The 22,943-nt window shown below is 41.6% G+C and overlaps 1 protein-coding gene across 25 annotated transcripts in view; it reads right to left on the bottom strand.

The window, feature by feature from the left end:
• Positions 1-22,943, bottom strand: part of NRXN3 (neurexin 3) — a 1,033,016-nt gene that overhangs the window by 736,729 nt on the left and 273,344 nt on the right. For all 25 annotated transcript variants that reach the window (XM_065063789.1, XM_065063787.1, XM_065063790.1 and 22 more), the window contains one exon: positions 18,177-18,338. In XM_065063789.1, the coding sequence (XP_064919861.1) occupies positions 18,177-18,338 (162 nt within the window). The remainder of the gene's footprint in view (positions 1-18,176; positions 18,339-22,943) is intronic.

The following is a 22,943-nucleotide window of genomic DNA, read 5'->3' on the forward strand; positions in this document are numbered from 1 at the left end:
TTACCAAGGAAAGCAACACATTGTCTTTTAATGCCTTCATATCAAGGCAGGTTAAAACACAACTCCCCAAAAGAGTCCCAAAATTATTATGTGAGGAAAGTGGGAGAAATTGAGGCTTGATGTTTCTTGCTTATGAACACCCTGAAACTGTGCAGAAATTGGGAGAATTGAATAATCGAGGCAAGGCTGAGGTGGCTGGGTATGATGGTTCTTTTGGTATTATGGGTTTCACAAAGTCAGATTTTTACCTGCCATGAATTGCTCCGGCAGAAACAGGACAGGTGACTGCAGATTCACTTTGAGTAGCAGGCATTCATTTGCGCAAAAGATCAGGAGTTACGGCTCCTGGTTTCTCATTCCTGATCTTGTCACCTGTCTGTCAGACAACTGTGGCAGTTTTTCTCACAATCTTTTAGTTGAGGAAGTCAGTAATTAATTAACTAAATAGCACTAACACATCTAATTTTACAAATAATAATTTGCTTTCCAGTTGCTTTTTTGACTTTTATTTATTTTTATTGTTAAGTCTCCAGTACTCAAAATGCAAAGAAACCCAGTTTTGAGAGGAAGTCTTACTCGTCCTTACAACACCTTTAGCAGCAGCGAACTGAACACAGAAAATGACAAGCAGAGTCCCATGGTGAATGGCTCTTTGTAGAAACACTTCTGAGTTAATACACTGAAGGAAACAACGGTGGTTCTAGCAGAAGAAGATGGACAAGGTGACCTGGTAGGTGTTTACTATTTCTAATATCTACGATTCTCTGGAGTTTGTCCCAGTAGGGCAGTTTCTTTTTGTCCCTTTTTTACACAGCACCAGTTCAGCTTTTTGAGGTAGTTTAAAAAAAAAAAAAAGCTCCTCAGTTTTCTCAGTTTTTAAGTCTCCTGTAAAAGACAATCTCATGTAGATTCAGCACTCAGAAAAAGGGCCCAGCTGGGCAGTAATAAACCTTCCTAACAGTTACTTCCACAGGGAAATAAACACACGTAATCACAGTGTGAATATTAGTCCTGGATGGAAAGATTCCCACGTCCAGGTTAAGGCCTGGGAGCTTTCTGTCTGCTGTTACCACAGCCCATACTGATCTGGAGAGATTGTCCTACTGGAAATTGATCTCCCTCCAAGCCTTCACAGAATTCCTAGTTCCATACATACAAAGATCACTCAGCACTGAAAGGTAGATGCCTTTGCAACGCAGCTCAGAGGCAGTTTTACACCTCCACTTGTTAATATCCTCATTTTGGGCCAATTGTTTCAGGAGCCTTAATAACTACAAATGGTGAAAGAAGCCAACCTATGTTGCATTTCTCTGCAGATTCCTCTAGGCCTCCTTGTTGCTCTTTTCACTTGAAGTATCTTCCTCAAATATAGCTTGCCTGACACACCCACATTTGTTTTCATTCACATGGGCATCATTACACCTCTGATCAACATGTGCCACTCCAGCATTCTCTGAGCCTCTCTCTCTCTGTTCCTCCAGCTCCTCCTACACGCATCTCAGTTCCACATCTACACATTACTGCTTGATTTTGCACAGTCTGTATACGAGACCTTATACCAAATTGACTCTGTGCTCATCTGATATCTCATTGCTCAGCTGTGTTCCCCCTCAGCTCTGTGCATACATTCAGGAACACCACTTTTCTGTGCAATACTTACAATGAGGGGATTAGTTGTATCCTGGCCTCTGACAGGTTGCGGCACGTCATAGTTAATATCAGGCAAAGCAAATGGACTATCCAGTTCAAAATACTACAGAGAGCCTAGAAATAGTGTGGCTGCTCCAGGAAATATTTAAACATAAAATCCTCCATATTATATTACATCAGCATCCTACATCTGAAATCCACCTCTTCAAATACCCAGGCAAGTCTAATGGAGCAGCTCTGTTGCAATACTCCCCTAAAACCATTTCCCAGACTGGATCAATTTGAGTCTGGGAAAGTCTGCATGCACAGCTGGTATCTTTGTATTTCATATACCACCAAGGATTTTCCTTCTGTGAGTTTTTCCATTCACAATAACATCCCAAGGCAAGGATTTCCATGACTTAGTTGCTGTCATATTTGGTTTTGTTTGTTCTGAAGTTTACCCTGCCTTTGTCACTTGATGCCACTTCATCCCTCTATTTGAAAAGAAACCATATGACAGTTCCTTTTGATCACTCCCCCACATTACACATTATTTTATGTCCTACTATCTCACCCTTTTTCAGTTAATTCTGTTATGAAGGGCCATGGTCTGACCTCTCTCCTGACCTTTGATGATCTTTGTTGCCCTTCTCCCATTTCTGAGATTAAAAGGACAGAATGACAGTGTCCAGTGTGGTTTTATTTAATAGCATTATATTTTTGTATTGTTCTCTATTGCCTTCTTAATAACTTGTAACATTAGATCATTAGATGTAATTATTTGACCAATATTGACCACCAAGCAAATATTTTCAAATAATTCTTTACTAAAACATAACACAGAAGTCCATAACTACATATGGAACATATGGATTATTTTTCCTCCCTCCCAATATATATACCTCAATTTGTATTTACATACATGTAATTTAATCTGCCATTTCTTTGTCCAGTCATTCAGCATTAATAGGTCATCCTCTGCAGTTCTGCAGACAATCCTCACCTGAATACTGTCATAATCTCAGCAAAATGTGTGCCTTCTCCATCCACATCCCTTCCCATTTTTATATCCACTAATGAATTTTCAGTCCTCATCACTGATCCCAGAGGTCTTCTCCATTGGGGCTTTGCCATGGAAAAACTGCTTGTTTAGTCCGTCCTACATTCTGTTTCATACCCTGCCAACCAGTTCTTCTGTGCACAGACCTTCTTTCTTTGTCTGTTTGGGGGTGGAGATTGTGGGGGGTGTCCTGTTTTTTTTTGTTCATTTGTTGGCCTTTTTTTTTTTTTTATTCCTGAAGAGCCTTTTGATGAAACACCTCACTGACTTTCCCAAGACTTTTGAGAGGTAGGTTACATTTACCAAAACTATCTTTTCCACACTCTTACTGATGCCTTCGACAAAGTCCAAGGAAGCTCACAGTTGCCACAGCTAAAATGCAAAACCAATACTAGTCAAAAGTCCTTGGCACCACCATCAAAGCTCATCTGCTGCACTTCTTACCAAAAGGTGTCCTCCTATAAACCAAGTATTTTCCATAAGCTCCAGTTGCAAAACCAAAAGAGGCACCAACACTTATTTGCCCTCCTCTGCTGGATGCGCTGGCGAATCCCGCCTCCAAGAGAAATGGAGAAACAGAGCTGGAATCAAGTTTTAAAAACCCGTTTGGAACCCAGCTGTGGAACCCAGCTGTGGCTTCCAAACAGACACAAAACTCCTAAGAAGGGATAGAAGTGATTCAGAAAATGCACTTGATATCAAAGCTGTCATTCGAATTATTAATGTGCAATGTATAGACTTTATGTGAAGCTCACAGTGAGATGGAAGTTATTAACCTAGCAAGTTACATGCATAATTAATTTCTCCTGTGATATATGGTTTGTGAAGTTCTAACCAAATGTGTCACAGAGGTTGTCAACAGGAAAACTAGCCTGAAGCCAGAAGAGCTAAGCATATGCTAATTAAGAGAACATACTAGAAATATGTATTAAGAAAAAAATGAAGAAGAGAGAGGAAGTGACAACACTGCATTTCTGTGTGATGTCCTAGTGTGCAGCCAAGAAGAATAAGAAGCAAGCTCAGACAAGGAGAGAGAAGCAAGTACATCAGGCTCGGCTAAAGGATAATGGAGGCATTTAGTGTTCTTGTTATCTCAGACAAAGGCAGCTTCAGGAGAAATCAGCCCTGGAATATAAACCAGGGAAATGGAGAAAAGTGCTCAGCTGACAGCTTACCTGGTTAGCTAAACACTGAAGCTGCAGAGGAAGAACCCATTCTTAAATATGGGAACAGCATATAGCTTCATTGAGCTTTGTAACCAATTTTAATATTGTAATTGATTAACGATTACCTGGGTAGAATAAATGACCGAGACATCCTCAGTAGCAGCTTCTACTTGAGAAAGGTGACAAACACAGCAGTCTTGTCCTTTAGGAGTGACAAGTCACAAGCATCATAGTTTGTCAAATTCTCAAGGAAGTTTTTCCCTGTGCTACAGTTGGTTTTCTTTACAGTTCTTCACACCTTCCAGATGGGAGATGTCACAGCCCCTCCTTTGGGTTCGAACTTGCTTTGGGAGGCTACAGCCAACACCTAGGATTCTATGATCTCATTTAGTCAGTGGCCATAAAGGGTTAAAGGGCAGTGCAGAAACTCAACTGTGGTCACATCATCAATATGAGGAGGACAGATTTTACCCTAGCGTCTCACTGTTCTTCTCAAGAAAAATTGCAGTTTTGAAGACAGACATAAAACAATTAACAGAGTGTGAAATAGAACCTATCTAATTGTCTGGTTTGTTGGGAAGACATCCTAGCATTGCCAACATTGAAGCCTAGACTTAAACCCATATCAGAGGTCTGAGAGAGAACTGGCACTTACATAAACCAAAATAGCGCCCCCCTCTCCTGCCCACTCAGATAATAACCATATTGAGCTCATATTGAGCCTCCAAATACCAAGCCTTTCAGGATCTGCCACACTTTCAAGTAATTGGTTAGCAACACAAGTGAAACCCTTTGCTTCACCGTTTTGCAGCCCATGTGAGAATCTTCCCTGAAGTACAAGAGCCAAAGGCTGGGAAAATGGTTGTCATCAGACCCTGGTCTGGACTGTTCCAGTTGTTTGTCAAATCCAGCTGCAAACATTAAGTCAACTGCACTGCTCTGCTAGCAGTTCAAAGCAACACTTTAGTCACTTCAAGCATTCTGATTTCCACTTCCACTCCACATCTTTTCCCTGGCAAAAGTTTAGAAATCATCAGCATACTTATCTTCACGTCTGTTCAAGGCTTGAAACCTACTGGAGAACTTCATAACCTAAACCAAACCAGAAAACGAATACTGGCAGGCAGCTGAGAAGCAGGATCAAAATGGGATAGTCCTGATCAGCCCTCTAAAATTCACCAGCCTCATTCCAATTGCTGCTACTGCCTGATGATGGCAAGCGCATGCAAAAGCAGATTGTCCACATACCTCCTGCCCCAGTCAAAGGAACATCTTGCCTCTGGCTGGCATCTCACTGCATTCAGCAATAAAAGAGGGAAATCTCAAGGACAACCGATCCAGCCAGGGTGTTCTGCCAAGGTTGCTGTTCCTAGCTGAGGAAATGGTCCTCTCCATTTTCCTCAGCTAGAAAGAAGGAGAGAATATACCCGCCCTACATTATCCTAAAGCCCGCAGGTGCCAGCAATCCAAATAAACATAGAGCAATTAACAGAATTAACACAGCTTTAAATAGCTTGGCTCACCAGATGCGTACTCTTAGCAGGGTTCTATAAAATGTAAAGTTATTACAGATAAAACCATTAATCATCTGTTCAGAGGCTTGTTCTAGATGCAAAACCCATTCCACTTAAAATGGCTAGTAATCAGAAAGGCAGGCACAGATTTAACAGGAATGGTTATGCCATTCTCAAGCCCCATTCCTAAATTATATTTTTTGTCTCTGCCACCTTTCCCAAATCCCTGCATTCCCTTTGCTTGCTAACACTGCTACAGCAAGGAAGCTTTGCTGGCATCACTCAAATCTACGTCTCAGGGTGCTAGAACTGAGACACGGCCTCAGTCACTTTCACTCTGGCCAGAGGAGCTTGGTGACTCGCACACTACACATCACTGCTTTCCTGGATGCAGTGGTTTCTGTTCACTTGTGTGTCTTCAGCCCCACACAGTTCACAGATAATTAATGTTCTCCCTCAAGCGCTAAATGCTCAGATCTGTGCTTATGAAGTAGAAGCACTTGATTTTTTCTCCCTTCTGGTGATGTGAAGTCACCAGTAGCCACAGAATACAATACAGCAATCTTCCTGATATTGCCCTAAGACCTGTTAAAATAAACACATCCATCTTGTTGTGCCACTACATCTATGTCTAGCTAGCTATAAGAAGCACAGGTGGGGGACAGACTCTAACTCATCTTTGACCTTTTATATTACCATTTCTAAAACCATCACTTGTAGAACTGTATCTCAAAGAGTATAAAATCCTGTGATAAGCAATTCAGAGCTTAAATTGCATGTTTCCATATACCTACATTATGCCCATTGAATTGTTTAGGGATCTCAATAGATCCACTGTTACTTCTGAACTAAATGAATTCTGACTGTGCAGTTTGAAGGGTGGAGGTAGAAAAAACAGTCCCAAATATTCAGTGCAACAGGCAACATCAGCAGGAACAGAGCAAAGCCAAAGAGCAGCAATGACAAAGGATTAGAACCGAAAGAAAATCAGAGACAATACAAAATCTGGTTGTATCATATTGAGCCCACTGCCTTTTCCATGCAGTGTAAGTAATGAATGATGCCCAGTAGTTGCCTCCCTCGTCCTGTCCTACTCGCACTTAACAGCCAGCTGGATCACTGCTACAGAGGAGCGGTGGACCTGGGAGGAGTTGTCCAGCCCACTCACTCAACATTCAAATCTCATCACCCTTTCTTGCCTCCCTTATTGGCAGCTGCAGCAGCCTGGCTTTTTGTGGTAAATAGCAGTGGCTCAGCCTTTCCCCCCTCCCTGCTCATAACACACGAGTACTTCATAGCAATAGTCCAGCCTTCAGAGTAAGGCAAGAAGATTTATAAATTTGCCTGGAGAAGGCCCAGAGGAGACCTTACCGCAGCCTACAGCTTCCTTACAAGGGGAGGAGGAGGGGCAGGTGCCAATCTCTTCTCTTTAACGACCAATGACAGAACCCAAGGGAATGGCAGGAAGATGTGCCGGGGAGGTTTAGGTTGGACATTAGGAAAAGGTTCTTCACCCAAAGAGTGGTGGAGCACTGGAACAGGCTCCCCAGGGAGATGTCACAGCCCCAGGGAGGTGTCACAGCCCCAGGCCTGACAGTGTTCAAGAAGAGACCAGACAACACCCTCAGACACATGCTGTGAACTGTGGGGTTGTCATATGCAGGGACAAGAGGTGGACTTGATGATCCTTGTGGGTCCCTTTCTATTCAGGACATTCTGTGATTCTATATAGTGATTGCTGGTCCCAAAGAGATAACACTTGTCAAATGGGAAATAAGCTACGACACAAAACAAACAGAAACCATGCAAAAAAAAATAACCCTTACAACCTCTAATTAAAGCTCTAAAAGCCTAGATGGCACACCATGACTGAATGACCAGCACGGCTAGTGTACAGTATTCACTGCTGGGCACCTCCATATATGAAGACTGCAATAAAGTTAAAATACTAAGAGAAGAAAGAATAAGTAACAAGAGGGCTGAGGACACACTAATGGTCTGAAACAGGGTTAGGTTAGAAGAAGGTACAGCCTCAAACCCCGTGGTGCCTGTTCCTGATGGTTAAGGTAGCAGATACTTTCAAAAGAAGCATAACTAGTTTCATCAAAAGAAAGTGCACTGGGGGACACAGTTACATAGGCAGCTTAGAGCAGGTACTCAAATACAGAAGGAAAGATGCTTCTCTCATCACTATTAAGCTGTGTCAAGAGTCAGAGGGCTTATCATAGCACTGAAGAACAAATTAAGCTCTAGATGCTCCATGTTATTAACTCTCTGCCTGCCAAGCTTTCAAATCACACATGGCAAAAAAGCACATTCTCTTTTCACCTTCCTTGGTGACGAGCATCCCACTGACTCCTAGGCTGAAAGTGCATGTTTTATACACACGTACAAAACCAGCACAGTTTTGCAGCTTACCTCTCATATAATTTTCAGCTGAGTTTGGTTTACAAATACCAGCATATGGCAGGTCATGACTCTCTAAAACTACTCTTGTTTGTATTTCTGTCTGACAGCGTAAGACTGATCCTTAGAAATCTCTTTAATGCAACATAAGGAGTGACAAAGTATATCTCCTATTTTTTTCCTGAGTATTCACCTGAACCAAGAGTTTACTAAGCTCAGTGGACTACAAAGCCAAGCAAAGCAAAAGCAGCTTATTTACTGCCATCATAAGCTGAGAACATCAAACTTTGGACAGCCGAAGTTAAGATCGCAGCAGCTGAGCACCACTGTTCATTAGGATAGGACTACATCTGGCTAATAGAATAAGAAACAGGCAGCCAAAAATCTTTGCTGAAGTAACCTCTGTGAGTATCCCCACTGCTCTGCTAATGACTTTGAATTTGGCTATGTTTGCCCATCAATATTCTGTATCCTATCTTAGCTTGCTCAGTCTTGAACAGGGATGGATGAGATTGCATAACCACACAAGGTTTGTTGCTTTAGTATGTCCATTCTTTAGGACCTGGGTTAATGATTACCTTTATTATATGCTCAAAGCACAGGCTATATATATTGGTCCAAACTCCATTACATCTTCTAAATTTGCAAATATGAAAACAGTTCTACACCTGTAAATGCTCCCATTTTCCAAACAACAGCACACAGCACATCCCTTGCAGGTACAGAAGCCCAGCAAGAGTCAGGTTCATTATGAAGGAAAGAAAAGCCCACTCCCGATGGTCTTGCTGCGAAGCAAGCACAGGTAGCCATAGCAGCAGGACCAAAGGTCACGTGCAGATGGCTCAGCTGGGATTCAGTGGAGTGCTCTATTACCGGTGCAACATAGCAGCCTGCTGGCTACACTGCCCAGTGGGGACAACCACCTCTGTTGCTGCTTTCCTCCCTAGGTACCAGTTCTAGTGACAGCTGGAGAGACTGAGGCTGGGTTTGACCACACTTTGCTCTAGCTCTGTGGATTCTCTTTAGCTCACGAGCATGGTGGCAGTACGTAGTTCAAACGGCCCTGCAAAAAGATGCCTCTTGCACCTTCTGCATAGAAAGTTTCAGCATCTGTATCTGCTCATCAATGCTTGCTTTAGAATGTATGCTCAACCTTTGTATCTTCTTTATTAATCAGACTTGGGCCATTGATTACTTTTGTAAACTTTCTATGAGTGCAGTAACTTTAGGAGTTCAATACCACCGAACTGTTGATATGTGAATTATCCTTTAAATTATCCCCACAATCCCTCAACAAAATTTATGCACTGGGACTGACCTATAACACCTGCAAGCCACTGTCTGCCTACTGGTAAGAGTTCTAAAGAATAAGATATCATATTGTAATAAATGTGATCTTAACCAGAAGTTATATATCTTTTTAATATTTGGACAAAGCTAAACTTAGCCCCTCACCCTGACCCCCCCTGCACACACACACACAAAGCCCACTAGTTTTTACTTCTAGGTTCATTATGGTTGTAGAATACTAGACACTTTGCTATACAAATTTTATCAATAAAAGAATTTTAGGAGTCTAGTGATTGTTTCAGTACACAAATGATAAAATAGCAGCTTCACCCTCCCATACCAAAGTCAGCTGAAACTTCAGCTCCTGTCTTTGGATCTCCCACGTTTTACCAATTGCAAAGTAATTCTAGCACTTCATTTTCATACTCAAATACCTTCTGTAAGGACTAATTTTATAAGGTAATTTCAAATTGTTTTCCTGCTTAACAGGAATACTTTCCATAGATGTATGTGTAGGTCATTAGTACACTTTGAATGGACGCCTATGTGGTCAGAAACATCTGCTGAAAGAGATCAATATAATTGAGTTTAGCTTATGTTATTTTGCAGCAAACCCTCATTCCTGATCATTATGCCAGCAAAACTCTTGCTATGGGTGCAAATAAGCCAAGCTGACAAAGTCCTGTGTCATGCATGAGGCAAGGCAATAATGCCAGCAGAAGCCTTTTTTCTGTAGGGTAGGCAAAGGCTAAGCTACATAAGGAAAAGAGGCTTTGAATAACTCCCTAAGCTAAAGCAACGCTGCAGCATTGGCAGCATGCTAATACACCTCACAAGATCACTGATTTTAGTTCCTGGGGGCCAGGCCATTAATCCTTACTAAAAATGTGAGAGCACAAGAAAGTGAAATATTAACCTCTGGAATGTGCAGAGTGACAGGTACTTCATTAAAGAGTCTCCTCCCAAATCCAGTAGCAACTCAGGTTTTAACTGGGTCCGTAACTGGAAGATCATTTCCCATTCTGGTCAGACATAGAAGAAATCTCCTAAGACTCATTGCACTTATGATGCAGTTCCTAATATCTTGGACTGAAGTCCAACAGAAAGAGCACAAAGAAGCGGAGACATGCCCATCAGAGCTTGCTCCCATTCGAAAATGAGCTGCAATGACAACTGTTCAGGACTGATCTGCATTTGAACAGTCCCCACCCTCAACCTCAGCTCCTTAGATTGCTTGGGAGTAGTGTCTGTTCTCAATTCTTCCTTCATTTCCTTACCTGAGATGACTCTTAAAAGAAAGTAGGGGAGCATTTCATACACATCAGCAACAGCTCAGCTGGCAAGTTAAGATATGCTTTTGACATAACCTATATATATCCTGTGCAATCATCCGAAGTTTGTTTTTCACACTTGTTCCCTTCTCGGCTTGACAAGAATGTATAAAGAAATCAAGGATAAAACAAGAAGAAATTGGTAAATATTACTGGTAAAGAAGAAAATTCCCCAGAGAAACAAGGTTGCAGTAATTCCAGAGACCTCTATTATTATCCAGTAAGAACAGTCAGTTAGTTGTGGCTCTTAGGTTGTACTGAAGAAAGAGGCTCTCCCTGCCAGGAGGAAGTAAATAGCAACCAAAAGAGATGGAGAGATAGGCAAATGTCTCTCTTTTATCCCACAGGATGCTGACCAAGTCACATCAACATCTGTGCCTCAGCTGCAGCATTTGAAGGAAGAGAATAATTACATTTACTCCCTTTGGTACTCTATGTTTGTTGATGGTTTAAAAGAATTCAAAATCTCTGAGGCTGCTTTGAAAAAGCCATGTAACTGAATTCTTCAGACTAAGGGTCCTTTGAGCTAGTATTATTCATCATTATAAGTTAGACTTTTAGTACATGTATTTACTAAGTATAGAGTCACAGTACATGAAGCTCTACTATTGGCTTTTCTGTGTGAGATCCTTGCCATTCACAAAAATCACAATTTAGAAAAAAAAAAGAAAATAGACACTACACAAATATACACCAAAATCAAATACATTCACTTGTCATGTCAAACTGACTGGGACATTCTGATCTGAGATTCTCCTGGGAAATCTCTAGTCTGGGACACTCCACTATCTTGGTGTTTAGGAAGTCGGGAGAGTTATGGCAATTCACACAAAAGAGTATTAAATAAGACCAAAAATTCAGAGACTACAGGGACAGCTAGGTAATTTTTTCCTTTCTGCCTAAACACCTTCAGATTAATTAGTTGTAAAATGTTGACATTGCATTACCACCTGCCACATGATGCTTTCTTCTCTGCATGCTCCTTTTGCATCACAAAAACTCACCTCTGACCTGTCACCTCCCATGACCCCTAGGACTGCACAGAAACCTGCATGCTCTATTTTCTTAGCTCCCTGGCTCACTGTAAGGGTGTAGACTTTCCATGTTGGAATTATCACCTTGCTTTTGGTTCATAGAACAAGCATTAGCATCCTTGCTAAATGATTCCCTAAAAAGGCCACTAGCAAAATCAGCCAAATCCAGTGCCTTATCCAGAGATACTGACATTCATCACTCCACTAAATGTTAGTATTGGGACCATGAACCATAGAACACTTACTTATGCCTAGTTTGACATAAGTGATATTATAGATTTTCTCTTACAGTTGTGTGTAGGGTAAATTTGACTCCAGTAGTTATTCCTGAGAAAAGAAGCTGGCGTAATCCAATCTTTTATGATTCTAGGATGGTGTGTACATGTAAATTTTTGGGCAAGCAAAACAAGGGAGGCACGATGCCACTCCTTCCTGGCAGCAAAGCAGAGGTCAGGCAGGGCAAAAGAAGTTCCTCTAGCAAAAGAAAAATGTTTATTAAAAAATAAACCTCCTCAAAACATTGCTTATTTTTCAGTGCTATCAAAAAGCCCAAAGACAGACAGGTAAGGTGCTTCAGCTCTCAGCTGCTCAGTTCAGAAGGGCCTATTGCTCACCCTTGGCTCCATGTCAAGCCCCACATTCATACCAGAAAGCACAAGATATTCTTTACAATGAAAATCTTGCAGGATTCATGGCCAAGCATCCAACATGTGTTGGTAACAAGCAGACTGCCTGGGAAATGCTCCGTTGCCCAAATAAACAACCATATACCCTTTCTGACTCTGAGGTAGTATAGAAATACCAAATGAAAACCAGCTCAGGAACTAAGCTCCTAAGTATTACTCAAAGAGAAAACACAATAATTTTGGCCTCCCCATCTATTTGTTTCTTACAGATTGTCTCAGCATCTAGCCTTGTATCATATTGCTCTCAGTTTCCAAGCACCTCCATTCCCACCTCCAAATTAAATCTTTCCAGAAATATGTTTTTATTCCCTCCATGAATTTCAGCAGGAGCTGCTCAAAATGCTGCCCATATCCCCTGTTATGTCTCCCAGGCCACTGTGTTGTTATGTTCTTACAAAAGGGGCACTCAAAAATATGGCAAAGGCCCTGTGCTAGATGCTCTGCAGATCCATAGAGAAAATGCACAGATATTCTTGAATCTCGACATGCACAGCCTAAAGCTGCTGCAATGAGACATCCATGAGTACGGGGCAACCAAAAAGTTCACAGGCCTCTGGATTGGGAAGTTTAGGAATCAGAGTCATCCTCATCAGGGCAATTTGGGATGCTCTGGCAGGGAATAGTGATGAGAGACCAGGACTAAGAACAGGACATATTTTGAGGAGAGGAATCATATTCAGCCTTTGGCCACGTTTTGTCTGCTTCTCCACAGTACCACTAGTTGCTCCCTTTCTCACATGTTAAACTCTCAAAGTAATACAAATAGAAAACCGACTGGTCCAAACACAACAGAGCAGCTGGAGCAGCAGTGTTGGACCAACACGTGTGGGCAATTAATGCCACTCACATGGTAACTCCTCTGCAACACACCAGTGAAATTCCCCACGCTGCTGATTCCTGACTTGCCATCTCTTCTTATGCATTTCTGGGGCTCTGTTGAATTGTTGCTCTGGAGAGGAATCCTGAGCACCCAAATGCTTCTGAGCTATCTGGTCTGTTAGGGACGGGCTCTTGCAACTGCAACCTCCTCCATCTGCCCTCTACACACTCAGGCCGTTCGTCTCCATGTTTTAGGCCTTCTATCTATCTGCACCTCCTCCCCAGTGTGACACTCCAACCAGAAAAACTCATCCCCAAACAGGAATCATATCATCATTAACATTAAACATGCAAATAGGCCTGAAAAAGACCTGGCTTGCAGATAGCATCCAAGATGTACATACAGCAACTGGGCATACTCATGAACCATTTGGAAATCTGGCTCCTAGTAGTTAAATTGCAGACAGAAATGATATAAGCTCTCACAGCTTTCTCCCATCATGACCAGATGGTGCCTGACCCCTGCAATCATTTCTGCCATATTCCACCCATATGCAAACCTCACTGCTTCCATCAAGCTGCTAGTAACAATAAAAAGCTCAATTCTGAAAAATGTTTAATAAAGCCTTGACAGAAAAATGTGAAGATTTCATAGATTCTCTCACACACAACCATTCTCTAGGGACCACCTTAGGCTCATCTAAAGCACCTCCATCTGCACCACCTAAGCACTGCTCCAAGTAAATCGAATCTGAATGGTTGACTCCCTAATACAGCCTAGAAAATATTCCGATTTTCTCCCTTCCCTAGTAATCGGAGATTGAAATACACTTTTCACTCTTTGCCTACACAGCTAAAATTCCCACTCAGCCATTCTCCATCTCTAACTCCGATTATAGAAACCTTCCCCTTGAAACTCTCCAGCACATGCAAAACATTGCTGTTATTACCTTTCTTGCCCTACCTCCTTCTGGCCATAAGGGTGTCTCTAAAAAATGGCAAGGGATCCTTACTTTTCCCTTTCCATCTGCAGGCAGTGCATCTCCCTGGTTGTCCATTCACTGACTCTTAAAGCACTGTCACTCCTTCCCTGATACCCATTCAAAAACATTTCTGCTCATTTGCCTCAGATGTGCTTCTGTACCTCCTCCTATCCCATCCCCATACCTGTTTTCCTCCATGGTAGGAAATACACCAGCTTCCCCCCAGAATTCCTCTGGAATAATTTATTTTGAGACTGAAGGTCCAGAAAGCCTCAGATTTTATGCAAATACAATGCAATGTCCATGTTTGATGTCTGTGTACTTATCTATTTGCATATTCTGCCTCATAAAATTTTCATGAAAAAAAAAGTTACTTCTATTTTCCAATCATGCTCTCTCATTACAGCATCAGGTGTACTGCAAAACTGTCAGGATGGCTACAGAGAAATGTAAAACCAACAGTGCTACCAGGCATTTGGACATCTTTGATGAAAACAGGGGAAAAAACCCAACTTGAACTACGCATTCTGCACTGGTTTTATGATCTAGGTGTATTACTGCTAGCATCTTAGTGGAATCTCTTCAATTAGAACCTGTAGCCACAAGGGAAAGAAGAAGCAGGAGGATCTGAGGAGGAGCCCTGAGATCCCCGGTTCCTTGTCAGGAACACTCTTACACTCTCCAGTTCCTCCTAGTCAAGGCTTAGAGTCTGACCATGCAAAGTGTCTACACTGACAGAGCTGCCCCTCCTCCTAGCACCAACCCCAGCTGAGTGGAGAAATCCTCCCCAGCTGCAAAAGGGCAGAGTGGGGCATCAGGCACTCTGCCCACTGCACTTCAGCACCTGCACGCAATCTCCAAGGAAGCCAGAAGGCAATGTGCCACTCGAGAAGCCCTCTTAACCCTCACATGAGCAGTTTGGTTGCTGTACTGTAGGGCTGATGCAGTCCAGAAGATATGAGAGTAGTGACACAGTGAAGGCTGAAAATTTCATCCCAAATCCTGCATCAATCCCTTTGCCTTCCTAGGAAAGTGAGACATCCCTAGCAGAAGTCTTCAACAAACACAGAGGAGTCGGAACAGACCATCCTACTGCAACACATTCAATAGGTCAGTACAGGGCTCGGCAGGTTGTTCATCATTATAAACAGCAGTGCAACCCACTCAGCATGTGTTGTCTGTGGGAACAGGTGATTACATAGCTAAGGCAGGAAAAAAGAGCCTTGCTCTACCAGAAAGCATAAATTGAAAGGAACAATACTGGTTATTATGGTCTATCCTATCCCTTTTTCCAGAGTCCTTAGCTTAGAATATTTTTCTTAAAAGCTCAAGCTATAGCAGTACTGGCTGATGGGAAACTAAGCATCCTTCTTGGCCGCACATTAAAATGTAAAAACTTAATCCAAAGGGACAGATTTATGAAATATGTCGTCATGCAATGCAGAGAGCCAAGTAAAATTCCCTGTAGTCAGTTCTGGAACCAGGAATGTTACAGGCACGCAAGCACGGCACTAACCCAGTTCCAGCTCTTGAAGGAGCAAAGCTGGCTGCCCCAGGGGCTCATGCTGATCCCCACAGGCATTCTAGCTTTCTCGAGGCAGCTCAGGTTTCCTTCATAGCATGCTGCACTGCACCGCACAGATATACCATGGGCATTTCAGAAGTAAACGTAAAGAAAACACTCAAAAGAACTGTCCCCTGATTTGGGGTGGATTTGAGGCTGATTCTGATGCCTGTGCCACCAGTGTTTTCATCCCTAGCAAAGGAAAGAAGAGGAAACTGACCCTGGGAGGAATTTGACAAGGCAAAGTATTTTCCGCTCAACTCATCCAAAGCTCCACTTATAATGAAAGCACTGTCTGCTTTGGTGTCTGAGAATAGCTCACTAAATATGCAATGAGAACCTTTCTCTGCCTAATACAAGCTGTCTGTTCTGGTCAGACCCTTCTCCATGCAGCTGTAGGGTGTTATGGCTGCACTTCTGGATTTTGTCAGGATTCTGACAGCCATCCAGGGCCACTCTTTCTCCATTAAGTGCAGCTCCTCATCACCTCCACTTGCCAAAACCAGAACCGAGGAAAAGCACAATTGCCAGCTTCCTCACACTTCCTAGTCATACCTGCAGTAACTCATCCTGCGGCCTAAGGGGTGTGGAAGAATAATGGACTGGACACGCAAAGTGCTAATTAGTAACAAGGATTTCCTTTTGAAATACTAAATTTTCTTAATTTATCCCATTTCCGAGTGTCTTCCCCTGACAACCCTGCACTACCCTTATGTTTGGTGAACAGCAAGTACTGAATTCCTTTTCGGAAGCCAGGCAATGTACATTTTGAGCACATTTTCACAGCAGCTTGAAAGCATTATTAGGTCACTACTAAGAGCAGGTTGCTATTAAGCAGACTATAGCTCAAACCCAGCCACCACCAGCCTGCCTTTAAGTGCAGGCAGCTGCTCACACACATCTCCTGTCAATGCCGAATCGAGATTACAAAGCACATTCTGATCATCTGTTTTCTTCCACTTCCTCTCATTATTAAGCAGTTGCTTGGGTTTTTCTTCTCACAGAACATTAAGAGCCTGGGACGGCTATGTAAGCGGCTCTTAGCACACTGTGCAAAGTAATAGAATACAAATGATTATATAAATAATAAAGCTGCTGAAGATTTTCTTGTCACTGCTTTCTCTGCTCCATTGGCTTGACTTAAAGCACACATAAAAATGGCCTCTACTAAGTGTTATGTTCATAGCATCCATAAATAAAATTAAGACCCTGATTTAAAGAGACACTAAGAAGCTGTATCTCTGCTTGATTTCAATCAAATGGGGATGCTCAGTGTCTATGAAAATCAGGCCCAAGACTCTATAAATGAAAACAGAAGGATCTGATCCCTGCATGAAGGTTTGTGTTCAGTAAGTCACTTTCATTTCCTATGTAAGATACTCACATGCTCTTTTCCAGCATATGTGTAGCCCCTTAACTAATCCAGAGGTCAGGCAGGAGGGCAGCTCCAGACTCTGACAGCCATCGCTCACATCACAGAACTGGCACAAAACACACGACCCCTGACACCACGAGTCGAGCACCGGTAGGATGGTAACTCTTCAGGCAGCTACAGCTGCAGAACAACATCTAGCTCAGCATTGCTGTTTCCATGACTCCTGTGCAGAAACTCACTGCCTTCCCTCTGATATTAAATGTTCATACCAAGAGGATATTATGACAACCCTCCTGGCTGAAAATAAAATTACAACCCCCAAGCCACACCCTGTGAAAAACAGGATTAGTACAGAATCACCTAATTAGGAAGAAAAGTCTTGCAGGAAACTCTTAGTCTGGACTACCCAGGAAGCTGATTGTCAGAAAAATTAAGGTTGCTTTTCAGTAAGCTTTCTAGAACACATTTTGGGATGTTAATATATCATCGTTAATGACAGTGATCATCACAAATTATTTCAGAAAAGCTAGGAAAGAAAACAAAAACTGACTGCAAAGCATAACACCCAAACAATAACTGCACCAAGTTTCAGATTTGGGCTGAGTTTTCATCTTTTTATTAAAATTAATTTTACTTTCAGGGAACAAGAGTCAATATTCTGGTTCCTGCTGCTACATAGTTGTGGAACCCAGGTAGCTCTTCCCGACCAATGCAGCAGTGCTCTGCTACATGGGCTTACCAATACAGTATGTTTCAAGTCCACACACCGCATTATTGCCACATTTTTCTCACCTAAATTATACATATATTTTATACTACCCTCAACTTTCATTATTCCAGTTTAGGCTTCCTCTTTATCTTCCTAATAAATTGACAAATGCCTATGCCCAGGTAAAACCTAAAACATAAAAAAATATCCTAAATAGGTTTCTTATTATGATTTTTTCACCTAAAAACACTGCTTAGTAATCAAAACCACTCACTTTTTTTTTTTTTTCTTGGTAACAGCTATTGCCCCAGTGCCTAGAAGACTGTAACGCTTCCTTCTAAATGACTACGGAAGGCACCTCTCCCACTACCATGGATATGCTTTCTGTAATCCAAGCACTACAAGTCTCATTCTGACCATAAGATCACGAGTTTTGCAGCTGACTCCTTCTGTCTATCTGAACAAGTTTATTCTTACAGAGCTGTTGCAGTACCAGTATAAAATGCAGCATCAGGAAAAGACACGGAGTGTTTAATGAAAGGCAGGAATGAACAATGACTTTGAGAAACCTAAAGCACAGAAACAAGAATTAATTTGAAATTGTTACCTCTTTGAGGCAGCCCATGAAGTTGTTGCTTACTGGAGAGCCAGGTAAATCAGCAGTACTGGGGCTCCCTCCCACATAAAAGAAGTCATCCGAGCCCAGCATGGTGTAGTCCTCTTGCGTGTAGCCCGTGGTGGTAAGGATGCCATCCACAGAGATTGTCACCTGTTCGAGGAACACAATGGACAAAGAAAATCCCAGCAATGACCTTACAATCCTGAACAGAAAAAGTTACCTCCTCTATATTTTTATGTCAGTTTTATTAAGGATTTTGTTGAGATTTGGTATGATTTTTTTTTTTTTTAGTTCAGCCAAGCTCCATTTTCTGGTCCGCTTCACCCACAATGGAAATTCTCCAGCACCTGCTCTTTCCCTTTCTGGTGTATCAGCACTGTCAGGCTGACCCAGCTATCTACCCATTGAGATGCTTTCCATCTATTCAGGCCAGAAAATGGAACTGTCCTTCAAAGTGATTTCTCATATTAGCTGATTTTATGATTAATTAGTCTTTATTTTAATGATTAGTTAGTTATGGTTGTTAGTAAAAGAAAAACCAAAACAAAACAAAAACAAAAACACACTAATGAAGACGAAGTTGGTATTTTTTATTTTTTTATGTTTCTTTTGCTCATGGCACACTGACAATCATGCGTTCAGGAAGGCGGGGAAGGGATCTCACTTTCAATACACTATGGATGTGCATGCCATGTACCTAGAGAGACACACACCCACCACCCACAAAAAAAAATAAAATATATATATATTACAAATTAACTCATAATCAGAATATAAATAGGAAATAAAATAAATCAAAATTAATCAACCACACACCAACAAGTGTGAAAGAAGCAGAGAGGAGAAAAACAAGAAAGAAAACATAAAGCGTGCACACTCTGCACTTTGACATATCATGCCAATATATCCGGAGCCCAGAAAGTTGACAGAAAAAAAGAGAGAAGAGAGAGAGGGAGAAGGAGAGAGAAAATAACATTTCACACTGGCATGCAATCAAAAATAAAAATACCAAACTCAAAACCAAACAGAAACGTCCCCAAAAACTCTAACCCCAAACATATGGAGGGTGAAGGGGGGCAGAAGGAGAGGGAGGGAGAGGAGCAAGTGAATTTGGTGTGTTTTGCTTAGAGTGTTGTTAGTGGTTTAAAGGGAAGATGGAGGAAAGTAAATGGAGGCCAGGAGGAGAGGGGTGAGTCACCAGACGTGGACATGCCATGCAGAGTATGTACGGAAACAAACGACTGGCTGAGCTCCTGTTGGCCACGGCAGGTAGAGGTCAGAGAAAGTGAGAGAGAGAGCAAAGGGAGGAGGAGGAGAGAAAGAGGAGGGAGGGAAGTGGGGAAAAATCAGAAGAAAGAGGACAACTCCGGCCAGTTTGCCTGTAATAGCCGTTGCCACAACAAAAGGATGAGATAAAAAGAGAGCCTTCACCACCACAGTCTAGAGGCCCTGCAATGGTTCTGATCTAGAAACCTTCCGAGTTTAAAAAAAAGAAAAAAAAAGAAAAGGTGGGGTGGGGGAGAAAAAACAAAACAAAGACCAAAGTGAAAGAGAGAAAGCTAAACTCAAAAAGCAAGGAAAAAAACCCAAACATTTATCACTGGAATGGAAAAGAACTAAAGAGGGAGGTAAGAAAAAAAAAAAACAATGAAAGAAATGTCCAAACCCCATTTCCAGAAGAATTGTGTTAGTTGCTTTTGTTGTTAATTTTTCCATTAAAAAGAAGATGGGAAAAAAAAAGAATATGTGTTTTCAGTGAAATTAAATTAAAGGAAGAAGTACAAAGGAGGGGGGAAAAGAGGGGGCAGGGGGAGGAAAAGGCAGGTAACACACGGCAAACCCAAAAAAAGAGACAATAAGAATGATATCTACCAGACAATGTAGTTTGTTTACCATAGCGTGTCCAATGCCTGAGTGCTTTGCGGAAAAGGGGGAAGAAAGGAAATTAAAAAATCGTGAACAGAACGATTGTTAATTAAAATAACTAAAAGCAAAGATGAGTCGTTAGGGTGTTAGTACATTAGTTGGTTAGTAAAAAATGACACATTGCATGAATGGTCTAGTGTTAGTCTTTCAAAAAAAGGCGTGGGGCGCCTGAAACACACACAAAGTGAGAAAGAGGACAATATGACCAGGACTTTATGGGGAACCATGCCATCTAGACTGTAAAGAAGAAGGGTGCTGCCTAGTCTTCCCACCCTGGTATTAGTCATTAACTTCAACCCTTGTATACCTTATCCAGTACTGAAGCAAAGTTAAAACAGTGCAATACTTACTCTTCAAATACCTATCAAGGTGCTTCCCCCAAACAAGAACCTTACTCTCAGAGATGTACACACACAATACATAGTTCATCCCTTCAGCACAAACCCAACCACGACTCCCTTCTTCCACCCACCATCATCTCTACATTCCTGCTCCTCTTCCAAGCCTCGCTACCCTCAAGTGTTGCAGAGTATCACAAGCATGACAATATTTCCCTTGGCTGGAGGATGCAGGTGAAGATGAGTCCACAACTCCAAGTCTTCCTTCCAAGTTTCCCAGTCTGCAGGTTTCTTTACAGCAGGTAAGTTTGTGACTTTCAGGAGAAGCACAGAACAGAAAAATGCCTGTGTTTGGCTCTTTGCCTGTAGCTCACATCATTCGAGAGTATAGGAGTTGAACCTCTCCTACTTGCAGGGAGAAATGTTTCAAGAAATTGTGTAGGAAGAATAATGTTGCTTGCATCAAGGCTGAAGACAGAAGACTGACAAGATTTAGTGTCCCTCCTGTCGTACTACATTTATATCATAGAGGAGCTGGGAGAATTCATCAGTCAGTTCACTTATTTGGGTGTAGCAGAGCTTTGGAGATACTTTGTTAGTCCCTCCCAAGGCATGCACATGCCAACTGTTTGAACTTACACATTGTTTCTTGTTTGCTTTCTAGCAGCTGAGGTACTTAAGGTCTTTACAGCAGATTTTGCATGGTGACTAGCTTCCATGTTAATAGGAAAATGGAGCTCCTGGAGGCTCCAAGTCCTTGTTCCAGTGTGACCGAAGTTGGCAAGAACTTGACAAACAAGATCTATGCTGCCTCATGTAAAAACTATCTGCTTTCAAATTTCTGAGTTATGCACTGACTAAAGAAATAAACTTGTGTAAACCATGTGGCATTGAACATAACATCCCAGGTCTGTTTTATCTGCCTATGGTAATGAATAATAAATAATACTTGTGTATAAAGGGTGCAAACTCCTCTGAAATCTCCATGAAGGAAGTCTCACTCTCAGCAATATGCTGTGACTAAATCCATTTTTACAAACAAGGAAGTGGCACAGAGGGGAAGAGTGTGCTCAAAACCAGGCAGAGTGTCAGCAGCAGACATGAAGACAGACATGAGAAGCCTGACCTTCAGTCTTCTCTGCCCCTCCTACTCCCATCAGACCACACTGCCCCAAACATGCTCCAAAACCCATGGTTAAATACAGTCGTGATCCTATTTCTGGTAAAGGTTTCTCACAAGGCAGAAATAGGGTTTAGTTTTAACTGAAATAATAAGATAAATAAACAAGGAGATTTGCTTTGACATTAACAATCACTACTCAAGGGAATCTGTGGGTTCACTTCGTTTGTCTCTAAGGAGATTAAGTGCTGTGATAGTCATTTGATCTACAAAGCAAGCAGCACTTAGTACTCTTCTAGCTTAGCTACAAAACATTTAACAATTCCAAAAAGCACTGGGCAGAAGTCCAGCTATTTAAAGCTCTGCTCTAATTACAGGAACAGCTAAAAAATTATGCAAATCCTCCTCCCCCTTCTCCAACTCAAAAAAAAGCAGAGGAAAAGACTAGGTGGCATCCTGAAGATCCTGAAGGCCCATATGCCTGGAATTGGTTTAGCTTTGTATCATTTTCTTGGAATTTCTAATTTGCCTTTTCAAGTTAATTTTAATGGGAAATATATTTATCTTCACTGCAATGTTTTCAACCAATTACACGGGGGCTACTGATTTCCTTATAAGGCCTCAGTATTCAGAGGTAATGTTTTATGTCGGGGTTTTTTGCTTTCGGGGGGTGATTTTTTGAGGAAACATGGGCACAGCTGGAAACAAGACTTCCAAGTGACCTGCATTATGATGAAAATTTACAGGTGAATTTATGTCAGAAAATATGCAATGTAGACAATTTCTTACATACAAAATTGTTTAGGATATACAAAATAATATTGGACACAATAAAGGACAAAATGTATAATTTTATAAACAAATAATATTTGTCCTTTATTATGTCTTCCATATGAAGATATCAAAGGACTTCACAGGTACATAGCCTGTCTGAAAAATGTTAAAGTATTTCACAGATTGAGAAACTCTCATGCACACACACAGGCCATGGAAGCAGATGGAAGCTGTTGTCAGAATGGAGAAAAAAAATAATCCTTCACCTCGTGCTTTATTAGAATGGCATCTTTATCTTGTTGTTGTTGGGGAAGTAAAGCATTTATAAGGTCAAGATATAGACTGACCATTCCCAGCTGTGTCCTGAAACATGTCCATAGCACGTATAACTTAATTATCAGTCACTGAAGTTTACAATATTTTCCAAACTCTTTGTCCAGAAGATTGAAGGGTTTTAAGACTTCTTCGTCCCCAGTAATGTCAATTAAAAGTAAGAATGCATGGGATCTGACAGGGAGGCTGCAGCATTTGAGGTTTCTCCTTATTGAAAAGCCTGGTCAAACTTACCAATAATTTTTGGATGACAACTTTCAGGAC

Source organism: Columba livia, chromosome 5 (assembly GCF_036013475.1).
Source record: "Columba livia isolate bColLiv1 breed racing homer chromosome 5, bColLiv1.pat.W.v2, whole genome shotgun sequence".
NCBI lineage: Eukaryota > Metazoa > Chordata > Aves > Columbiformes > Columbidae > Columba > Columba livia.